Source organism: Sebastes fasciatus, chromosome 2 (genome assembly GCF_043250625.1).
Source record: "Sebastes fasciatus isolate fSebFas1 chromosome 2, fSebFas1.pri, whole genome shotgun sequence".
Classification (NCBI taxonomy): Eukaryota; Metazoa; Chordata; class Actinopteri; order Perciformes; family Sebastidae; genus Sebastes; species Sebastes fasciatus.
In genome coordinates this window covers 29,434,882-29,453,795 of record NC_133796.1, presented here as the reverse complement: position 1 = coordinate 29,453,795, position 18,914 = coordinate 29,434,882, and the positions used below count along the sequence as shown (strand labels likewise).

The 18,914-nt window shown below is 44.2% G+C and overlaps 1 protein-coding gene across 6 annotated transcripts in view; it reads left to right on the top strand.

Moving 5' to 3' along the window:
• zfhx3b (zinc finger homeobox 3b) overlaps positions 1 to 18,914 on the top strand; it is a 365,979-nt gene that overhangs the window by 295,241 nt on the left and 51,824 nt on the right. For all 6 annotated transcript variants that reach the window (XM_074617828.1, XM_074617854.1, XM_074617862.1 and 3 more), the window contains one exon: positions 9,482 to 9,713. In XM_074617828.1, coding sequence (XP_074473929.1) covers positions 9,482 to 9,713 — 232 coding nt within the window. The remainder of the gene's footprint in view (positions 1 to 9,481; positions 9,714 to 18,914) is intronic.

Below are 18,914 nucleotides of genomic sequence, written 5' to 3'. Positions count from 1 at the left end.
CTTTTTTTGTATTATCTATGTTCTAGGGCTGTCAAAGTCAACGCGATAATTAACGCGTTAAAGCAAATTAGTTTTAACGCCACTAATTTCTTTAACGCATTAACACAATTTGCAATTTTTAGGTTGTAGCCGGCTCAGTTTTAAAGCTAGAGTGAAGCTACTGGCATCGAAACTCCATCCATTGGTACCAACCATGTCATACTAGCTTGTCGGAAAGGATCCTAAATAATGTTCCAAACTTACGCTAAATTTTGACGAGGAAAAACTGGCATGGCCATTTTCAAAGGGGTCTCTTGACCTCTGACCTCAAGATATGTGAATGAAAATGGTTTCTATGGGTACCCACGAGTCTCCCCTTTACAGACATGCCCACTTTATGATAATCACATGCAGTTTGGGGCAAGTCATAGTCAAGTCAGCACACTGACACACTGACAGCTGTTGTTGCCTGTTGGGCTGCAGTTTGCCATGTTATGATTTGAGCATATTTGTTATGCTAAATGCAGTACCTGTGAGGTTTTCTGGACAATATTTGTCATTGTTTTGTGTTGTTAATTGATTTCCAATAATTAATATATACATACATTTCATAAAGCAATGTGCCCACTCCCATCTTGATGTATTAAATACTGGACAAATCTCCCTTTAAGGTACATGATGAACAGATAAAAAAATGTGTGATTCATTTGCAATTAATCGTGATTAACTATGGACAATCATGTGATTAACCATGATTAAATATTTGAATCGATTGACAGCCCTACTTTTTTTCCTTCTGGCACTATCACAGCTTAAAGCCTTGTTACCACACAAAACCTGTTCTTTTCCTCCCTAATGTCATGACTTATTATTGTGATAAGAGTGAAACACTGATGCAATGAGCTGTTATTCAAACTGAAAATCGGAACCTCTCAGCCTGCTGTGTGCCTCCTGTTTTGCTAAAAACGCAAATCAAAACATGTTTTCCCCAGCCCCTGTAAGTAATTATTGTCACCACTGTCCAAAATGGCGGGTTGTGATGTTGACACAGGACTCTGGGTAATGGAGAGAAGGGCCAGGGCAGGTCCTGATTTGCCCCGCTCTGCTTCCAGATGGTACCTTGCCACCACACATGTCATCAAGTGTCTGTAACAGTTGTTTGGGTACCCCCGCGGCTCCACCCTGCTCCCGCCTCCTGCAGGCAGACTCATTGTACTGCAATTTTGGCAAGCTCCTCCCAGCATGGCTTTCATAAAAGCACCAGGAGGTTAAGCTGTTAATTAGCTCCTGAAAGAGGAGGCCAACAACTTGCTGTTAATTTGCTTTACTCTTTTTTTTTCTTTTCTTATTTGGGTATTGACATCATTTCCTGCCTGTTTTGGAGTCATCGCCGTGTGTCACAAAAGCAGGACCGAGCTCATTAGGGAGGGGGGGAAATGTGTTTATCTGGCTGCGATTAGAAGTGCACATTATGTATGTATAGCCATGCTTATCCAAATGTTCTTAATGAGAGAGACCCTGGACGCCAGCGCGGGGCTCCTGTGGGCATAGGCCCAGGCTCGTTATCACCACACAGGGCATTGATCTCTCCACCGCCCGCTCGCTTATCCTCCGCCTCTTCCCGTTTCAAAGACAGTGACTCGCACATGAATTATGTGGACACATTGATCAGCTGATTGAGAACTATTGTTTAGAGCCCTGGGTCATTATTGAAGGAGGGATTACCCAACTCTTGTTTTGTGCGTGTGTACGGTAGAGTGTATTACTCAGCTCCTTGTCACAGCACATACTCCCCTCAGCTCACCTTGGATTTGCTACACACTTACACGCGCACACTGAACACATACGGCGGCCTGCACAATCAACATGGCCCAAATGACTGCCTGCATTGATTGCCTTCCCTCTGCAATTATGTTCCCATTGTTTACTTTCTAGCATCTTACTCATTCAAACGGAATTCAATAATTATTGCTTTATTTAATGTTAAAGTAAGTAAGAGTGGTGGGTGTGGAGCACCAGTAGCCGTATTGTCTTTAAGTGTCTCCATGACCCCCTCCCCGGCTATTTTGTTATACAGACCTGTGTTAAGTCATCCTCTCCAAGGACACCTACAGCGATCCATCTTTACCTCGCTGCCCTCCCTCACGACACAGAGGTCCGTTTTGTTGCTCTCTTCCCTCTTCCAGAGACAAATATGCAGCCTGTTTTTATTCGCCGGTAGTGATGGATCATTTCTACAGTGAAGCAGCAGAGGAAGCAACTTAGCACATTATGGGGTTTGAGACAGAGGGACAGGATGCGACGGAGGGGTGGCGGGGATTAGGGAGAGAAGAAGAGAAGAAAGGACAAGGGTGGGGATGAGGTTCAGGAAGCAGTAGGTAGGCAGTTTGAGCCTGGAATACACAGTCCCCTTAATCCACAACCTAACTTTTAGGCATGTTGCAGCTTGCAGTGGCTAATTCAAAGCAGCCACCGCACTTGGCACCCAGCGGGGGCCTCTGTGGTCGGGGCTGTTGTTCGTGCTGCTGGCAGACGGGGAAACACAGGCCAAACGGCGAGCACTCGCTGACTCCAGTTGCTCCGCTTCGCTTTCCTAAATAACCTGCTTACGTTCCAGGGGAATCCCAGAGTGCAGATTTATGAGAACCAAGTCCCCAACAAACCTCTGCACATGTACAAATACGCTGCTGCTGGGAAGAAAAGGGGTCATTAAATTAAGATATTTTCATTCTCTAGACCTCAACCTCAAACTTAATCCTCATGATTAAAATATGTATTTTTTAAATTTAAAGCAACAGTGGGTAGAGTTTGAGCAAATATGATTAAAAAACGTTTTTTTTTATAAAATGGTCACTATATCCTGACAGTAGTGCATGAGACAAGTAATTTGAAAAAAATGATGTGCCTCTGTGTCCTCCGGTGCTCCTAAAGGCATCTGCAAGATTTCACAGACCGGAGGAAAACAACCAATCACAGCCGAGGTGGAGCCTGCCGTCTCTGAGCAGCCGTCAATCACTCGCAAACTCCGATCAAACGGTCAAACTAGGCAGCGCTGATCAAATATGAATCAGTATTCTGTTACTGTATTGTCTATTTCTCGCATAAAATGTTTTCAGAAACATCTTGTAGTGTACTGTTTAGCTGTAAAATGAGAAAGTTTGTGACCCGGCAGCCATGTTGAGATCAGTTGAGGAAATACCAAGCTCCACCCACCAGCCGGAGCACAGCCAATAGGAACGCTCTCTCTCTGAAATGACCTGTGATTGGCCAAAGTCTTCCGTCACACGCTAGATTTTCTAAAGCCTGAAATCAGAGCCATGAGGAGGTGCAGAAGTCTAGTTTTCTGTCAGAACACTTGAATTACAATATGCTGAAAGGTTATTATGGAAATTTTGCCCAATGATGCCAAAAACATTCTGCCTACTGCAGGTTTAACTTAATCCTGATTTATAACCTTCATAATTAGGCAGCAATTGGGCAACTACTTTTCAGATGTTCTCTTTTGGATGCAATTGGATAGTAAGAAATCTACATATACTCTACAGTACGTGCGTGTTGTCACACAGTCATTAAGGGTGTTTTCGTTTCCCTTCGGTCATGGTGTGTTTTTCAACCCAACAGGCACATCACATTGTCTTCCTTCAGAGTGAAATACAGTTACCTCACTGGTTATGATCGCCGCCATGACCTCATTATGTTTGAATAACAAAGGTGCTGCTTGACTTATTCTGACACGTCTCAAGCCAAGAACTGGTCGGTATTGTTTTCTCCAGGTGATAGGCCAAACCTGACTCCAACCGCTGAGATTTTAGAGGATAAAATCTGCTCATTCATATAAGGAGACCGGTCTGCTCTATTGCAGTGCGTTGCATGGCGTCAGGTGTGAATTGCAGTTTTCTAACCCATGCGAGCCTCCCATGGCGCACACACATACACACACTCAGACACCAGCTTTTAGTGCCGAGAATAGGAGGGGGGGAGAGACAGTTACAAAGCAATATCCAGGCAGATACTCACTGGCTCTCTCACAGAGGGAATTTGGCAGCTCTCTTAGAATTGATAGCTATTTAGCTCACAGATAGTCATCTGTTTTAATGCATTAATTTTGTATTAACAGCACTGCCAAATTTAATGGTGGAAATTAGGGTATGATCGTAATGGTATGTGGCTGTGTGTGTGTGTGTGTGTGTGTGTGTGTGTGTGTGTGTGTGTGTGTGTGTGTGTGTGTGTGTGTGTGTGTGTGTGTGTGTGTGTGTGTGTGTGAGTCTGCATGTGCATGTTTGTGTGTGTACATTTCTTTTCATCTATACTATTGTGCGTGTTTGTTGCGTGTACATGCTGTATTATACAGCTCCATTGGGAGCCATTCTTTGGAATTACCGGCTCTCTGTCTCCCTTCCACCCTTCCAGTAATACCCACCTCTATCTTGTGCTAGTTGGACTCTCTCAGCAACCACACTGTTTTGTGTTAAAGGTGCACTTTTACTTTGCATTTAAGTGGATGGAAATGCAGATGTATGCAGTGCTCCGGGTGGGTGGTGAAACTGATACAGGCGTGCATTGCCCACTCAGAGGGCAAGGTTCACTGTGGAGTTGTGCGAGAGAGGATGGGGTGGTGCCCACACCGCCCCTGTCCCTCTTTACCTGAAAAAGCACAGAGCACTGCTTCAGCCTCCACAGAAAGAGATAAGGTGCTCCATGGAAGAGAGAGGCTTGAAAAAACACGATTGCATTTTTAAACTATGAAAATCACCACAGTATTAAACAAAGCTTATAACTAGGCGGAGAACCCAGATTGAAGGTGATCTCTCATGTTAAATCTAATTTAGAACATCTTTTGAAATATTTAAAACAACAAAGGTAGTTAAAGCTGCAGTGGGTGGAAATGGAGCAAATATGATTACAAAAAAGTTATTTTTATAAAACGGTCACTATATCCTGACAGTAGTGCATGAGGCAGGTAATCCTAAAAAAAAAAAATCATGTGCTTCTGTGTCCTCCGGTGCTCTTAACGTCATCTACAGGATTTCACAGACCGGAAGAAAATAACCAATCAGAGCCGAGCTGGAGCCTGCCGTCTCTGAGCAGCTGTCAATCACTCGCAAACTCCGATCAAACGGTCAAACTAGGCAGCGCTGATGCCTATTTCTCGCCTCAAATGTTTTCAGAAACATCTTGTAGTGTACTGTTTAGCTGTAAATTGAGAAAGTTTGTGACCCGGCAGCCATGTCGAAATCAGTTGAGGAAATACCAAGCACCGCCCACCAGCCGGAGCAAACCTTCTTTCAAGATGTTTCTGAAAACATTTAGAATATTGATTCACATTTGATCAGCGCTGCCTAGTTTGACCGCTTGATCGGAGTTTGCGAGTGATTTACAGCTTCCTCCGTTGAATGAACAGCCAATAAGAACGCTCTCTGTCTGAAATGACCTGTGATTGGCCAAAGTCTCCCGTCACGGAATAGATTTTTTAAAGCCTGAAAACAGAGCCATGAGGAGGTGAAGAAGTCTAGTTTTCTCTCAGAGCACTTGAATAACAATATGCTGAAAGGTTATTATGAAACCTTTGCCCAATGATGCCAAAAACATTCTGCCTACTGCAGGTTTAAGTGTCATTTAGGGTAATCACACCAGCCTCAGTTTTTAATGCAAGGACTTGCATCTTTCTTTTAAAACACTGCAATATAACTGAAGTATTTGCACCTACAATCAGTGTGCCTTTGTGATCTTTTCTGTTAAATCAGACCACACGTACAGTACATTCACATACACACAGAATGTCTCCTATGCCCAATTGTTGTTGAGTGCATCACTACATTCTAGGCGGTCACACATTTTTACTTGCTCAGCTGAATCTCCTATACGACTGCTGTAAATTCCCAGACAGTTCAGCGGTATTGAATCCACACCACTGACCCAGCCAACCTCCTCACCCCCTCCATTAAGCTCCACAGCTCCCCTCCTGTTGGGGCCTCGATAGGGCGCTCAGAAACCCCAGTGCCGGGCCGACCAACTCCTCCCAGCTCAACATGACTTTTTCATTAAGCCGCCAAATTCCTGCACTCCAGTTGGAGGTGATTTATCAACTAGGGGCTTCATTGCAGGTTCATAGGAAACAGACATAGGCCCTGTCTCATGCATTATTATGTTTCACATTCAAAGTGTGTATGCATGCGTGTGTGTGTGTGTCTGTGTGAAGCAGAGAGGGTGATGGACTGCGAGTGTACTGTGTCCATACTGTGTTGGTGCTCTTAGCTGTAATCCTATAGATAATTCCTGCGGAATCCAGTGAGAATCCATGTTGGATGGAGTTAGTGCGTGTGATGATCACAGGGGTTTTGCACTCGTGGGCCAAGCCGTGCTGTTCTCCTGTTCACTATGGTATCATTTTGCCTCAGTCCTCCCTGGAATGGTGAATGAGCGGGGGCCACCTCACTGATCGCTTGTTGGTTTGATCTCTTACCGCGTTCACTGACTCTAAAACGCCCCAGACTGCGTTGGGTCACGGCCAGTGCAGAGATGGTGAAAGTGGTGGTTTACAGGTGTAACCGTTTGACATTGTAGACAGAGCTACAAGCACCGGGGCAGGCAAATTTTGGCTCCGTTGAGGCCATCTTCCTGGCCAGTCAGGTTTATAGTGAATTATGGCCGATTCAGGGGCAGGCGGTCTCAGGTTCACTCCTATATAAACCCTGTGCTTTTTATGGGAAACTATAAAACTCCCAGGATTTTTTTTCTACCTCCTGGGACTAGCTTTGAAGTTTCGGTCAGGTGCTGTCATTTTTTTTAAACTTGTCTTCTTTTTTTTTCGGAGCCTGGAGTCATTTGCGGCAAGAGCTCTCTTTTTTTAATTCGAGACATCTGCTCTGAGTAAAAGCAGTTTGCATGATGGATTTGGTGTTATCTATAACTGAATCTGTCTCTCAGGTTTCTCTCTACCTTAGTTCTGATGCAATATTTGTGCACAGAGGAAAAGGAGGAGAAGGAGGAGGGCTCCCACAATATCCAGCAACACCTATTCATGACATCATGGATGGCTTAAAATGAGGCGAGAAAGGAGAGCACGCAGAGACACAGAGCCTTTTACAATCACCTAATAACTCTATTACACCGAGCTGTGGGGCTCACAAAAAGGAGAGTGAAAAAAAAACTCCTATTCCTTTTCCTGGAAGCGGTGTCTTAATGCACATTTTAGGTGTAGAAGTGAGAAATATGAAACCAAAGAGAATGAAACACAATAGCTCAGAAAAGCCCATAGCAATATTACAATATTGCCAGAAAATTAAACATTAGGAGAAAGGGACAAGAGCATTTTAGGGAAGCCTAATATTGTTATGACTTTTTTTTTCCACCAGCCTGTCAACACCTGATTTAGATGTAATGTGGTTAAATGTCTAATGTTCCCTTTTACATTTTTCAGCCAGCCAAACAGGCCATCCAGTGCAGGAGAGGATAGTTCAGTTTCCTCTTGATGAATGGTTCAGTTTTCTGACCCTTTATCAAAGTGTAAGCCTGATGTGTACTGTAAGGTAAATGAACACAGGGAGGTTTGTTCTCTTGAAATGCAGAACTGGTAATAAAACCTGATTGAAAATACTGACTAGACGCAACTCTAATCACAAGCTTTCAGTACTGAGTATTTAGCTTCTTCTTACTGCAGGTTAATATTCATCAGTGCATTTTACCTGGAGCTGTTATCAGGCCATGAAATTGGCGTTATCGGTCGCTATAAGCACCATAGATGTGGGTCAGTAGGGGCCTACTACACCCACTAGTGGGTTTTATCAACTATTCACATGGTAGATCACCGAAAGAAGGTAAAAAGGAACACGACAGCGACCTCTAACGACCGTAGTAACAATGACGGAAGCAGAAGTCAGGCGCTGTAGTGTAGATAGCGTGAAACTCCATTTTGTTGCCTAAACCTAAAAAAGTTGTAGTTTTGTTGCCGATACCTAACAAAGTGTTTTTTTGCCTAAACCTATAAAGTTGTTTTGTTGCCTAAACCTAACAGTGTTTTTGTTTCCTGAACCTAAAAAGATGTAGTTTTGTTGCCTAAACCTAAAAAAAATTATAGTCTTGTTGCCTAAACCTGTTTTTGTTTGTGTTCAAAACATAACATTTCATGCAGTTTTACAACGTGTTGCTTTTCAGTTTCGCTTTCACTTTCACAACGTAGTAACTGTAGTAGCCCCCTAAGTCCTATTTAATGGCCTGATAACAGTCGAAGCAGGTGAGAAATTACATGTTATCAATTCATTTACTATTAAATGTTACCAGTAGTGTTTTAATTACAGGTATGTATTAAAGGCATCTGAAGCATCTATCTTTATCCAAAATAGTTTGGTGGACACATAACATAACATAACATAACATAACATAACATAACATAACATAACATAACATATTTCAATATAAAATAGATTTTTTGGTTCTCTCAGCATGCCTCACATGCAGGAGACATGGGTGGCAAGAAGATTAGAGGAAAAAGAGGAAAACTTTTGGTGATTGACATTGATTGCAGCCCGGGAAATCCACAGCGAGACCCCAGAATTTGATATTAGGAGCGTCACATGACACAAGTGGCCATACCGAGTCTGGGGGGCTTTCATTGTAAACATGCAGAAACAATCAGTGTGATGCTTTAGGATAGTGGTCAATAACTCTGATGCTCGCACCAGGCCTAGCCATATTGTGTCGGCCTTGCATCATTGATTGAGCTGTGCAGGAGGTAATTAGACTGGAGCTCTGTGGTGTGACAAGAGGTTGTGGTGGTATGGTGTCACTACGGGGCGTTTAGGCGTGTGGACGCTGCTGAGGACGGGCTGACGGCTGGACTGGGCCTGCTGTTGAGTCTTGGAGGAAGTGCTGGGGTTGACAGGTCAATATCAGTGCTGATTTCCCGTCCTCTGAAGGTTGTCCTCCTGTTGTGGAATGTTCCAGTTTCTCTCAGAGTGCACTAAATCCCCCTCCCGCCTCGCCACCCGCTCACTTTGCCTCTCTTTCTCTACGAGAGAGCGAGGATTTAACTCGCCATGATCAATATTTAGTATCCCATGCGTGAAACAAGCAGATGTTTGGAGTTTCCTTTTCAGAGACGGGAGGCTTCTGTTGAGTGAAGGGGATCAATGCTCCCTTCCGTCTTTGCGGCTGCGGACCCACGGCTTCTGAAGGGTGGCTGATGCGATTCCTGCCCGCCCTTGGGCCCCTGAGAGTTGCGTGCCTCCCAGGCCTCTCCTGTCCTGTTAGCCCACTGATACAGACACTCACGCAGACAAAGTGCGCAGTCCAAACAGTTGTCCCGAAGTGGAAGAGGTCTGGATGTTAAACAACAGGGCTGTGATTGGGAATTGATTTGTTCATTTGCCAACTGTTTGAGTGAAAGTGAGTCGGTGGTGCCTAGCCAGCTATCTGCCATCTACAATAACCTCTTTCTCTCTCGTTCCCTCTCTCTCTTTCTCCATCTTTCTCTCTATCTCTCTCTCTCCATTCCCTCCCACAGCACCTGCAGCAGCACGAAAACGCGGTGGAGGGTGATGCCTGCTACTACCACTGTGTGCTGTGCAACTACTCGACCAAGGCCAAGCTCAACCTGATCCAGCATGTGCGCTCCATGAAGCACCAGCGCAGCGAGAGCCTCAGGAAGCTGCAGCGCTTGCAGAAGGGCCTGCCGGAGGAGGAGGAGGACCTCAGCTCCATCTTCACCATTCGCAAATGCTCTTCTTCAGATACAGGTCAGGACCTGCCCCTGTGGCCCTTCTTGTTAGCATCTCTTTATGTGTTTTACTCTCTTGATCTCCCTACCTCTGCTGCTCTGTCTCTTCTACACACAAGCACACATTCATCCGCTCCACTGAAACTCTTTATATGCCGGAGTTGTCAAAATGTACATTGATAATTTGTCACATTTTGCATTTACCTCCCCATAGAAGTGAGGTTTTGGGTTCTTTTTTTGTAGTAGTTTTGAAGTATTAAACTCAAATGTACATTACTATTTTTAGACAGGAAGAACAGTACATTACACTGCTAAGTGTGACTTTACATTGACAGAGACACCATTCCTGGGAGTTAAGTCTCCTAATCTGATTTGAGCAACTTTATTTTTCACATTTATTTTTGATATTGATATAATTTTAGGTCCATATCATTTGGGCAACATACATATCCCCGCCTTCAGCAGTAAAAGAAATCCCTGTCAATGGGAGCTGTCGTTTTCAGCCATCAAAGACATATTGAGACAGAGCGTTAAGGCCAGAGAAGAAGGAGCCCAACAACAGCAGCAGCTGCACCAACAACAAGAACACAGCTACAACAACAGTAGCACGACTGAAACAAAGTGCCTCGGCTGCTCATTTATTATGGACTGATTAGGAAGACTGAGCTGCGGTCAATTAACACTCTTTCTTAGCAGAGATTTGGTTTTCCAATCGCTTTAACTCCTGTGCCCTGACAAAGGGGCTCTATTGTGTGTCCCTCCAAGAGGGAACCATTACTTCCCTCGCACACATACTCGCTGTCTGTGTTATGCAGGGGGGGTGGGGGGGGGGTGGAGGCCAGCCTGTGAAGATGCTTTGTTCCAAGGAGGCAGGGATAATGAAGCCAGCGGCCGGGAAATTGCGCAAAAGGCAGTCACAGATCTGAAGCAAATCATTAGAGAACATATTTAGCTGAGCAATTAGGGACAATTAAGCTTTCTGCTCGCTGCACTCCAAATATGTTAATGACTACAGTACAGTGGACAGGCGAACATGCAGAGGCAGGAGGAAGGGCCATTTAGGTTAAAAGGGTTGGGGGTTGGGAATCTACTTTTTTGTGTTCAGACAGGAGGAGTTGTTGTGTTTTTTTTTTTTTTTTTGGCAGATGTGTTTATCAATCCCTTTTTTCTCTTTTAATATTTGATGTGCTAGATGCCCATGTTTGTGCCAGGGTGAGGGATCCGAGCTTTAGGTTGGGTAATGGGCCCCTGCAGTGGGGCTGTGTGTGGGTAGTATCATTATACACACACACACAAACACGAAGACAGTGGTTACTCCCCTGCAGAGCTTCATCAAATTACAATAACCCTCCCTTACTTGAGCAGACTAGTATCTGACAAAATATAAACAGATTTTTTGTTATGTTTTACTAATTCCAAGCCTTCATTCTGCTCTTTTACAACAAGCTGCAGACAGATAACCATATAAACACAAGATCAGTCATTATGATCCGCTATTATTTAGATCTTAAGTCCTCCATTACCCCCATTTGTTTCTTTTCAAAATGAAATGAAGTGTGTAAAACTAAAAGAAAAAGCATCTTGATCACGTCAATAATGATCATACCTCTTCTTCTGTAATCATTAACTCTAAACTAGCTGACTCCACACCTCTCACTTCTACCATTTCACACCCCAGATGCCTTGTTCCAACAGCCTCAGCTGCGCTGGTCCACCTCACAGCCCCACCCCTCCACCAGGGCTGAACCATTCCCTCCCAGTGTAATATTTAATTTCCTCTTCGCTGGCTCTTCTGTGGCACGGGGCTCTTTTTTGTGGTTGAGGCATAGTTGCTAAAGTGGTGGAACGTTCCCTGGCTTGTTAAAACAAAGTTGCCCCTGGATTTCTGGGTCACCTAGACAGTAATTCCCTCGCCTGCTGCCGTTCTGTGATCCTGCGAGTGGTTCTCTGCCGGCGTTAGGTGCCGGGCTTGTAGCCTTTAAAGGATTTTTGCAAAAAAAGCCTTTTTTCCCCCCAAAACACTCACAACTAGCATCAAACATGTGGCAACATTACACACAGAGGTGGTATGAAATGGTAGCATGACATAATTCTTTAAAAAGATCCCTAGAATCCCTCCATGTTAAACAATAATGTCTTTGAGTCACCTTTCTATGACGGCAATGGAATACATTTCGGCTAGCTCCTGCATGATCTGGTGTGTTTTACACTTTCCAACGCTGCATATTAATGCCCCTTATGAGGACGCAGCAGACTGTAGGGATTCGGTGCCACATATCTCCTCTGGGCCAGATGTCCGAGGAGAGCAAGGGCAGCAGAAATGAGGTTTCTCTCCAATTAGACTAACACAGGGATAAAAGGCTCGCATTGTTTTAATTCTTGCTCGCACTCAAAATGTGCTGCTTAGGCATGTTGCTGCGTGGCCCTGCCTCCGTTTGTCGTCTTTTACCCTTTATCTGTGGGGGAAACAAAGGGGATCACAGAGGGACCCCCAGCCCCACACAGCTGCCCAGTGTGTAGAGATCACTGAATAAAGCTCAACGCACTGTGTGCACCAGTGCTAGTTCTCTAGCTTTAAGAATAGCAGCTCATTACAAGGTAGACACAGAACAATTGGAAAGAGAGACATGTATGTGACAGAGAAGGCAAGAGAGACATGTTAAAACTCCCATGAAGCATTCACTGACAGCATGAGGACAATATATATTTTAGGTTTAGTGGTTGCAGAGAAAAGGTAAAACCTAGTGTCATGTTGATGTCAAGTGTGGGGGTTAATTGTGACTGCTGGCAGCGTAAAGCATCGGGAGGTTATGTGTATGAGAGTTATACTGTGGAGAATAAGAGGAGATAGTGAGGAATGGATGCAAAAGAAGTGGGGGAAACAAGTTTGGGGAGTTTGCGTGTGTGACACTTGAGCGTACGATGACCCTATTTCGTATGAATGATGTTCACCAGGGCATATAACTCAATGACACATTGAGGTTTCTCATTTCTTAACATTTAATCGACTAAAGTTATTTTTTGAGCGCGGAACAGAATGAGATCATGCCTTTTAAAAAGGGCAAAGTTAAATTGCACTGAAGGGTGGATGCCCTACTGCGAGAAATGTTTGCTTTGCTGTGTGTGTGTGTGTGTGTGTGTGAGAGAGAAATGCAGGCGAGAACATTTCATAAGGGTAAAATATTAGTATTTTTCTGTGTGCATTTATGTGTATGGAGGAGGCAGAGATGGAGAACAAACGTGGCTGACAGTGTGGATTAGCTCCTGCTGTAAATCTGCCTCAGTCACAGATGGCAGGCCCTTGATCGCTGGGCTGTGACGGCTTGGCTCTCATCGCAGGAGGAAATCCCTGTCTGTGAGTCTAGGAGACTGGGAAGGAGAAGGCTGGGCAGCCACCAGTCATTGTCTCCCGTCTGTGGAGACATACAGGCCTGGGTATTCAAGGGCGAAGGCTGGGTTTGGGGAGGGGGTCATCTTACTTTGAGTTGTTTTATCCACCACACCGTGAGAGCTTGTAAGTGGAACTTAAGCCTCCAGTTTAGATCAGCGTTACTTTTAATGACCAGTTTGAGAAACTGGGCAGGGGGAGCTGTGTGCATTATTAAATGGAAATGAGACGAAAGGATGCATACAAATTACTGCATAATAGTGGTATCCAAAATGAGATCCATTGCTTGTTTCGCTAAAAGGGGTGCGTTTTCAGGGTCACACACCTAATAGTGAGGCCTGTCCTGACAACAGAGGCATTTCTCTTCCCCCCCCTCTCCGCCTCATGCATAATTCTTGAGGTGCTCTGAAAAAGCTGGAAAATGGGCAGTGACATGGAAAAAATGCACTAATAAAGCAAATACAGAAAAGTCATTTATATTTTCGGATTTGCGCAACACCTTGCAGCTCACATTGAGATTCAATGATGGCAGACAGGAAAATTACTGTTACAAATATCTAATATGCGTTATATTGAACCATGCCTTCATCCTTTGGTCTTATCCTCTGCTTCTAACTGCTTCCTTGCAACATATTAACAATATGCTATCATACTCTATCATACCCTACTATCTGCATGTCCAGTGGCTAAGCTAAAGCCACTAAAGCCAGGTAAAATCAGAGGTGAGCCAGGCCACGCTCTGATGGCATGCAAGGGCCGCGGTCTGAGCTTTCGCTCCCCACGGGCAAGAGCACAACAGACGGTAGCCATTTCTGGAATGTCCTCCTTTATTCATGCTTGTTAAAATGCAAAGTAAACCTTTCCAGAAACAGGATATTGTAGCCCCTAACCACAAGAACCTTTTCTACATGCCACATTATGGCCAATCTGAAAGTAAGTTGTATAGACAGACACTGTTGCAATGCGCTTTTAATAAAGGCTGTTATTATTGCCCCGGTGATGCAGAGTGGATATGAGGATGAGGACTGTGCAGGCCTGGATGAGTAGGGCCCCAGAGGGCCCGCAGCTCAGTCAGGCCTCCGTCAGTCGCCTGCCTTCTAATCCCTGTCCGAAGGGCATCGAGGCAGCATAGGAAATTGTTTGCTGTCCACAGAACGTGCCAGGAAATTCATAAATACATTACTTTTCATTTTGAAAATATTACAAAAGACTAGACGTTTATTAAAAAGCCAAAATGATAGCTTTATAGATTTTCCAGTTGCGTATCAGCATTCATATGACCTTGCTGCTCTAACTAACACAAGCAAGTCTTTTCTCTCCCTGTGCCCCCTGCTTTATGGACAAGCTCAGTATGAATTCCTCCGCTGGCTCATCCTGTAATAGCAGATTGACCAGAAAGCCACCGCGCTATTCTGGGATGGGCTGTGAATAAAAATGTCTTCTGTCCAGATTTTTGCTGCCCCTCCCGACTGAACCCTCGTTCTGTAAATACTGGCTGGCTTTGCCCCCGGGCTGGGAGGCGGGTAGAGTCTGGGTCCTGATTGTGCCAGGCTGTCCAGTAGATCTGGATTAGAGGAGAACAGGGGCAGCATAAATGTCAAAGATGAGTGTTTAGATACGGAATAAGAAAAGTGATAAATTCAACGAGGACAAGTTGAAAGCTTCTCAAAATCAGGACATGAACTTTTTTCTTTTCAATGCAGTATTTTGGGACCTTGTGCGTGCCCTGTATGTTTTATGCACCGTGTGTGATTTCACCCTCAGTTATGTCACAGGGGTGTAAATATGCGCCCGATTTTATTTTGCAAACTCGCACACCCGTAAACGAGCACACACATAGGTGTCCGCTTTGAGAGTCAGGCCATGTGTGGGTGCGAGAGGCTCTCCCTGTCATCAAGCCCATTTTCAGAGGAGACCGGCAGCACATTATAATATTGGTTTCCCTCAATCTTGTCATTACCAGACACTCTCCTTGAAAGCTGATCCAAAAGATAGACAGTCCATCAGGAGACAGTCATCTCATTTGTACTTACTAAACGTGTTAATGAGTTCTATTTTCAGGCCTTGAGGCTTTGCTGCTGGATATTGGAGCAGAGGTGGCGATCGCCGGTGCGAGGTGCTGCATGGATCGCAGGATCAGGAGGAGCTGGGAAGGGAGGGAGGGGAGGGAGGTAATGCAGTAGCCCCGCTGCCCCTCGTGTCACTCACACGGAGTGACCACAGGCTCCGCGGGGGCTGTCAGTCAGGGCTGAGGGCGGGAAGTCTGCGGTTACAGACAGACGCAGCCAGTGGAGGAGAGAATAGATTAGGTGACAAAGACATAATGGTTGTGATGGGTTTAATTATAGCAGCAGTCATGTCACTGCCATACAGGTACATGAGATGAAGGAGAAGCGAGTCGATTTAAGACGGAGGAGCATGACATAGTTTCTACTCTTTATTATATGAGATGTGTTTGACAGAGCAGAGGACTTATGTATAGTTTTCAGCGGTACAGTAAGTGAGAAATGCATGAGTGGCTGACTTTTTAGAGATTATACTTTTTATTAGAGAATATAGTGCAGGGTTTTGTCAACACAAATGATTCTCCACAACTGTAACTAACACGACTCCACTGACTCTTTTAAACCCGATCCCGACCGACTTTACTGTCCTTCAGGGAAGGAGGGTGGATAACGCTAAAAAATTACGCTAAATTTTGGCTAGGAAAAACTGGCATGGCCATTTTTTAAGGGATCCCTCGACCTCTGACCTCAGGATATCTGATGGAAAATGGGTTCTATGGGTACCCACGAGTCTCCCCTTTAAAGACATGCCCACTTTATGATAATCCCATACAGTTTTGAGCAAAAAACATGCAGTTTTTTGAATGCAGTATTATTTAAGGGGGTTCCTGAGCAGTTTGTGCTCGCCGAAAAATGAAATTCTTACAGAAATCTAAAAATATTTTAAATGGCAAATCACAGCATGGCTTTTTCTATGGAGTTCCTCAAGGTCTTGGTGTCTTAATGTGGTATATTGGAGGGATATTGATCAATTTGACACATTTTTGCATGGTAAATTTATTTTTTAATTTAACACCAAATCTGTGTACCAAATGGTATCAACCAAAATTTTGCTGCAGCAAATTATGAGACATAATAGAGCATGGGAATGGCCATCATATACTTTTATCATAATGTTCTCAACCTTTATACACTTTCACAATTTATTTTAATTAGTTAATTAATGTTTATTTCTGATTTATGACTAGAACAACTTGACACACAGTGCTGAGCAGCTTCCCAGCTTTCAGGTGATGTACATCACTTCTATGTGACATCTACTGCTGACCTGCTATCTCCCCCTAAAGACACCCTGTACCCCCATGGAAAAGACCAAAACAGGTCTATTGTGGGCCTCAGAGGGTTGATGTGATTACAGTTACAAAGAGCCAGTTGTGTCTGTCCCTCATTATCAAACCCACTTTGGTTGATTGTCTTTGTCAAAGAATGCATACCCAGCACATTTTCCTACAATGTAGTTGTTAGTAAAATAACTTGCACGTGGTTGCAATACAATGCAGATCCATTTTCTCTTGTTTGGCTAGTTGTAATATTTTATTTTTTCATAAGTTTTCTATGCGCTTCTTCATCCGCCTAAGGCGCATATTATCATCTTACATCCAGCATGTTCTCATCTATGATATTGATTGTAGTGCAAGTGTATGCCAGGTAGTCTAGGAACTAGAACCAATAAATTGTTAAACACTTAGATTGCTTCATTTGTTACTATGTTTTGGTATTGGGTGAACACAGTGCTGCTCGCTGTCAGAATTAGGCAGCTCAATATGACCATAGGCAGCATCAGAGAAGAAACGGGGGTAAAGTTTGGCAACTATCGAGTCGAGGCTAGGAAAGTTTTATTTAGCCATTTTTAATAAGGCTGTTTGTGCCCCCCAGAGAGAGCTGGTGGATCAAAGGGCATGATCTGTGCTATGGATGAGTTCACCCCGGGTCCAGCAGAGACGATGGGCCTCGCTGACAGCAAAACAAAACCAGAGTGTGAAGGATGCCCTATCCAGCAGCATGTTGCCCTCACACTCCGAAGGCTCCATTAGAATAAAGGCAGATGAAACAAAGAACGGCTGAAAGCACAGATGTTGTGATTCATTATCCACTCTCTGATAGATGGGCAAGAGTAGTGAGCGGACTGAGTGTAGGTGTGTAAGTACACATGTGTGCATGTTGCTTAATGTGCGAATGCACGTTATGTTAGTTTCATTTGAAGGAAACAAAAAAACCATACAGACACATGCGGGATACACACACGTCCATGTTTTGAGTGCATTAGCAAAAAAAGAGTCCCCTCCAGTGCCTCAACCACATCAACTAAAAGCAGCCAGGCAGATGGCGGCAATGAGAGAAGTGCAGAAATAATTCAATAGTGAACCTTTCTAACCTTTACCTGTGGGCGTGAGCACCAGCCATTGATTCACGCTGTGCTTGACAGTAGCACTACACACCACCTGAGGAGGGTGAGAGGAGGGTGGATGAAGAGAAATGGATGAGTTTGGTGCAAAACATGGATAGAAGGATAATATGAGTGGGAGGGAGGCTCTGCTGTATGTCGGTGATGGTGGTGTGTGACATTAGAGGGAACTTTCCACAGATGGATATTGGGAATTATTCTGGATTTGTCTAGTGTCCGCGAATACTGTCCCCCCCCCCCCTTGCCCCCATGTAGTTGGGTATCAGACAGGAATTCTCACACTACGTTAGTGTAGTCTACAGTAGGCTGCCATTGATTACAGAGCACCTTCATGTCTGGGGCCTGCTTCCAGAGAACGATCCCGTAAACCTGACACACAGTTACACGGTGGTTATCTCGGCAAGAGTGTTGTGAAGAACGCTGTGGTTGACGAGCAGAGCACATACAGTGCAGTCTCCTGTTGTGTGGTGGCTATAGCAGTGATCCTGAGAAGGCACTATCTGTTAAAGAAAGGAGGTCCACAGCCCGACTCTGTTTAGCCAGATGTGTTCCCTGCCCGGTGACACTCTGAGACAAAATAGTATTTGTTTTGTGACAATCTTGGACATTCTTACTGTTTGACTCAGTCAGATTTATGGTGATCCAGCTGATGACCTGTTTCTCACAGTCTCTCTTTGTCTGCCTGGAAACGCTGCTCCGTCGCTGCAGTTTTATAAGTCTGGCCGTGGATGCGTTCCTCCTACTGTCCATTTGGAGCAAAGGAGCTTTGATGAGCTCGGTGATGGATGGTATTTACGTAAGGGAAAATGAATGAGGAGCCAGGCATTTACACGATAAATGCACACTAGAACAGATAAAGTTAGAGAGGGAAAAGGAGTTTTAGTGCATCAATATGAATTCAAACAATTACCAAAAAACATTTTTGTTAGCAGTATCTGAGGTTTGGAGCCATAATCAAACCCTTTCAGGATTGTTTTATGTACTAGCAATATTGTTTAATTACTTACTCCCTGTAGAGCCGCCTGTGTTTGCATCCTCTGACAAAGACATGGACGGTAAAGAAATACAAGTTTGCACATGTTTCTCCCTTGTTGACCTCACAGTGCTTATTTTATACTGAAAACAGCAAAGTACAGCAAAAACAGTTCTCTACTTGCTGTTAGGGCAAAACAAGTGTTTACATTTTATAATTCTTTGCATGTTGCATTTGTGGATCCTTTCATATTCTTGAATATTTCTCTTCACACAAAACCAAATTTGCAAACATACTGTATACAGTAATAAGAGAGAGAAGGCAAACAAGTTGGAAACAGCAGAAAAACCAACCCCGACCAATTTGAAGCATTAAGATGAATAATCCAC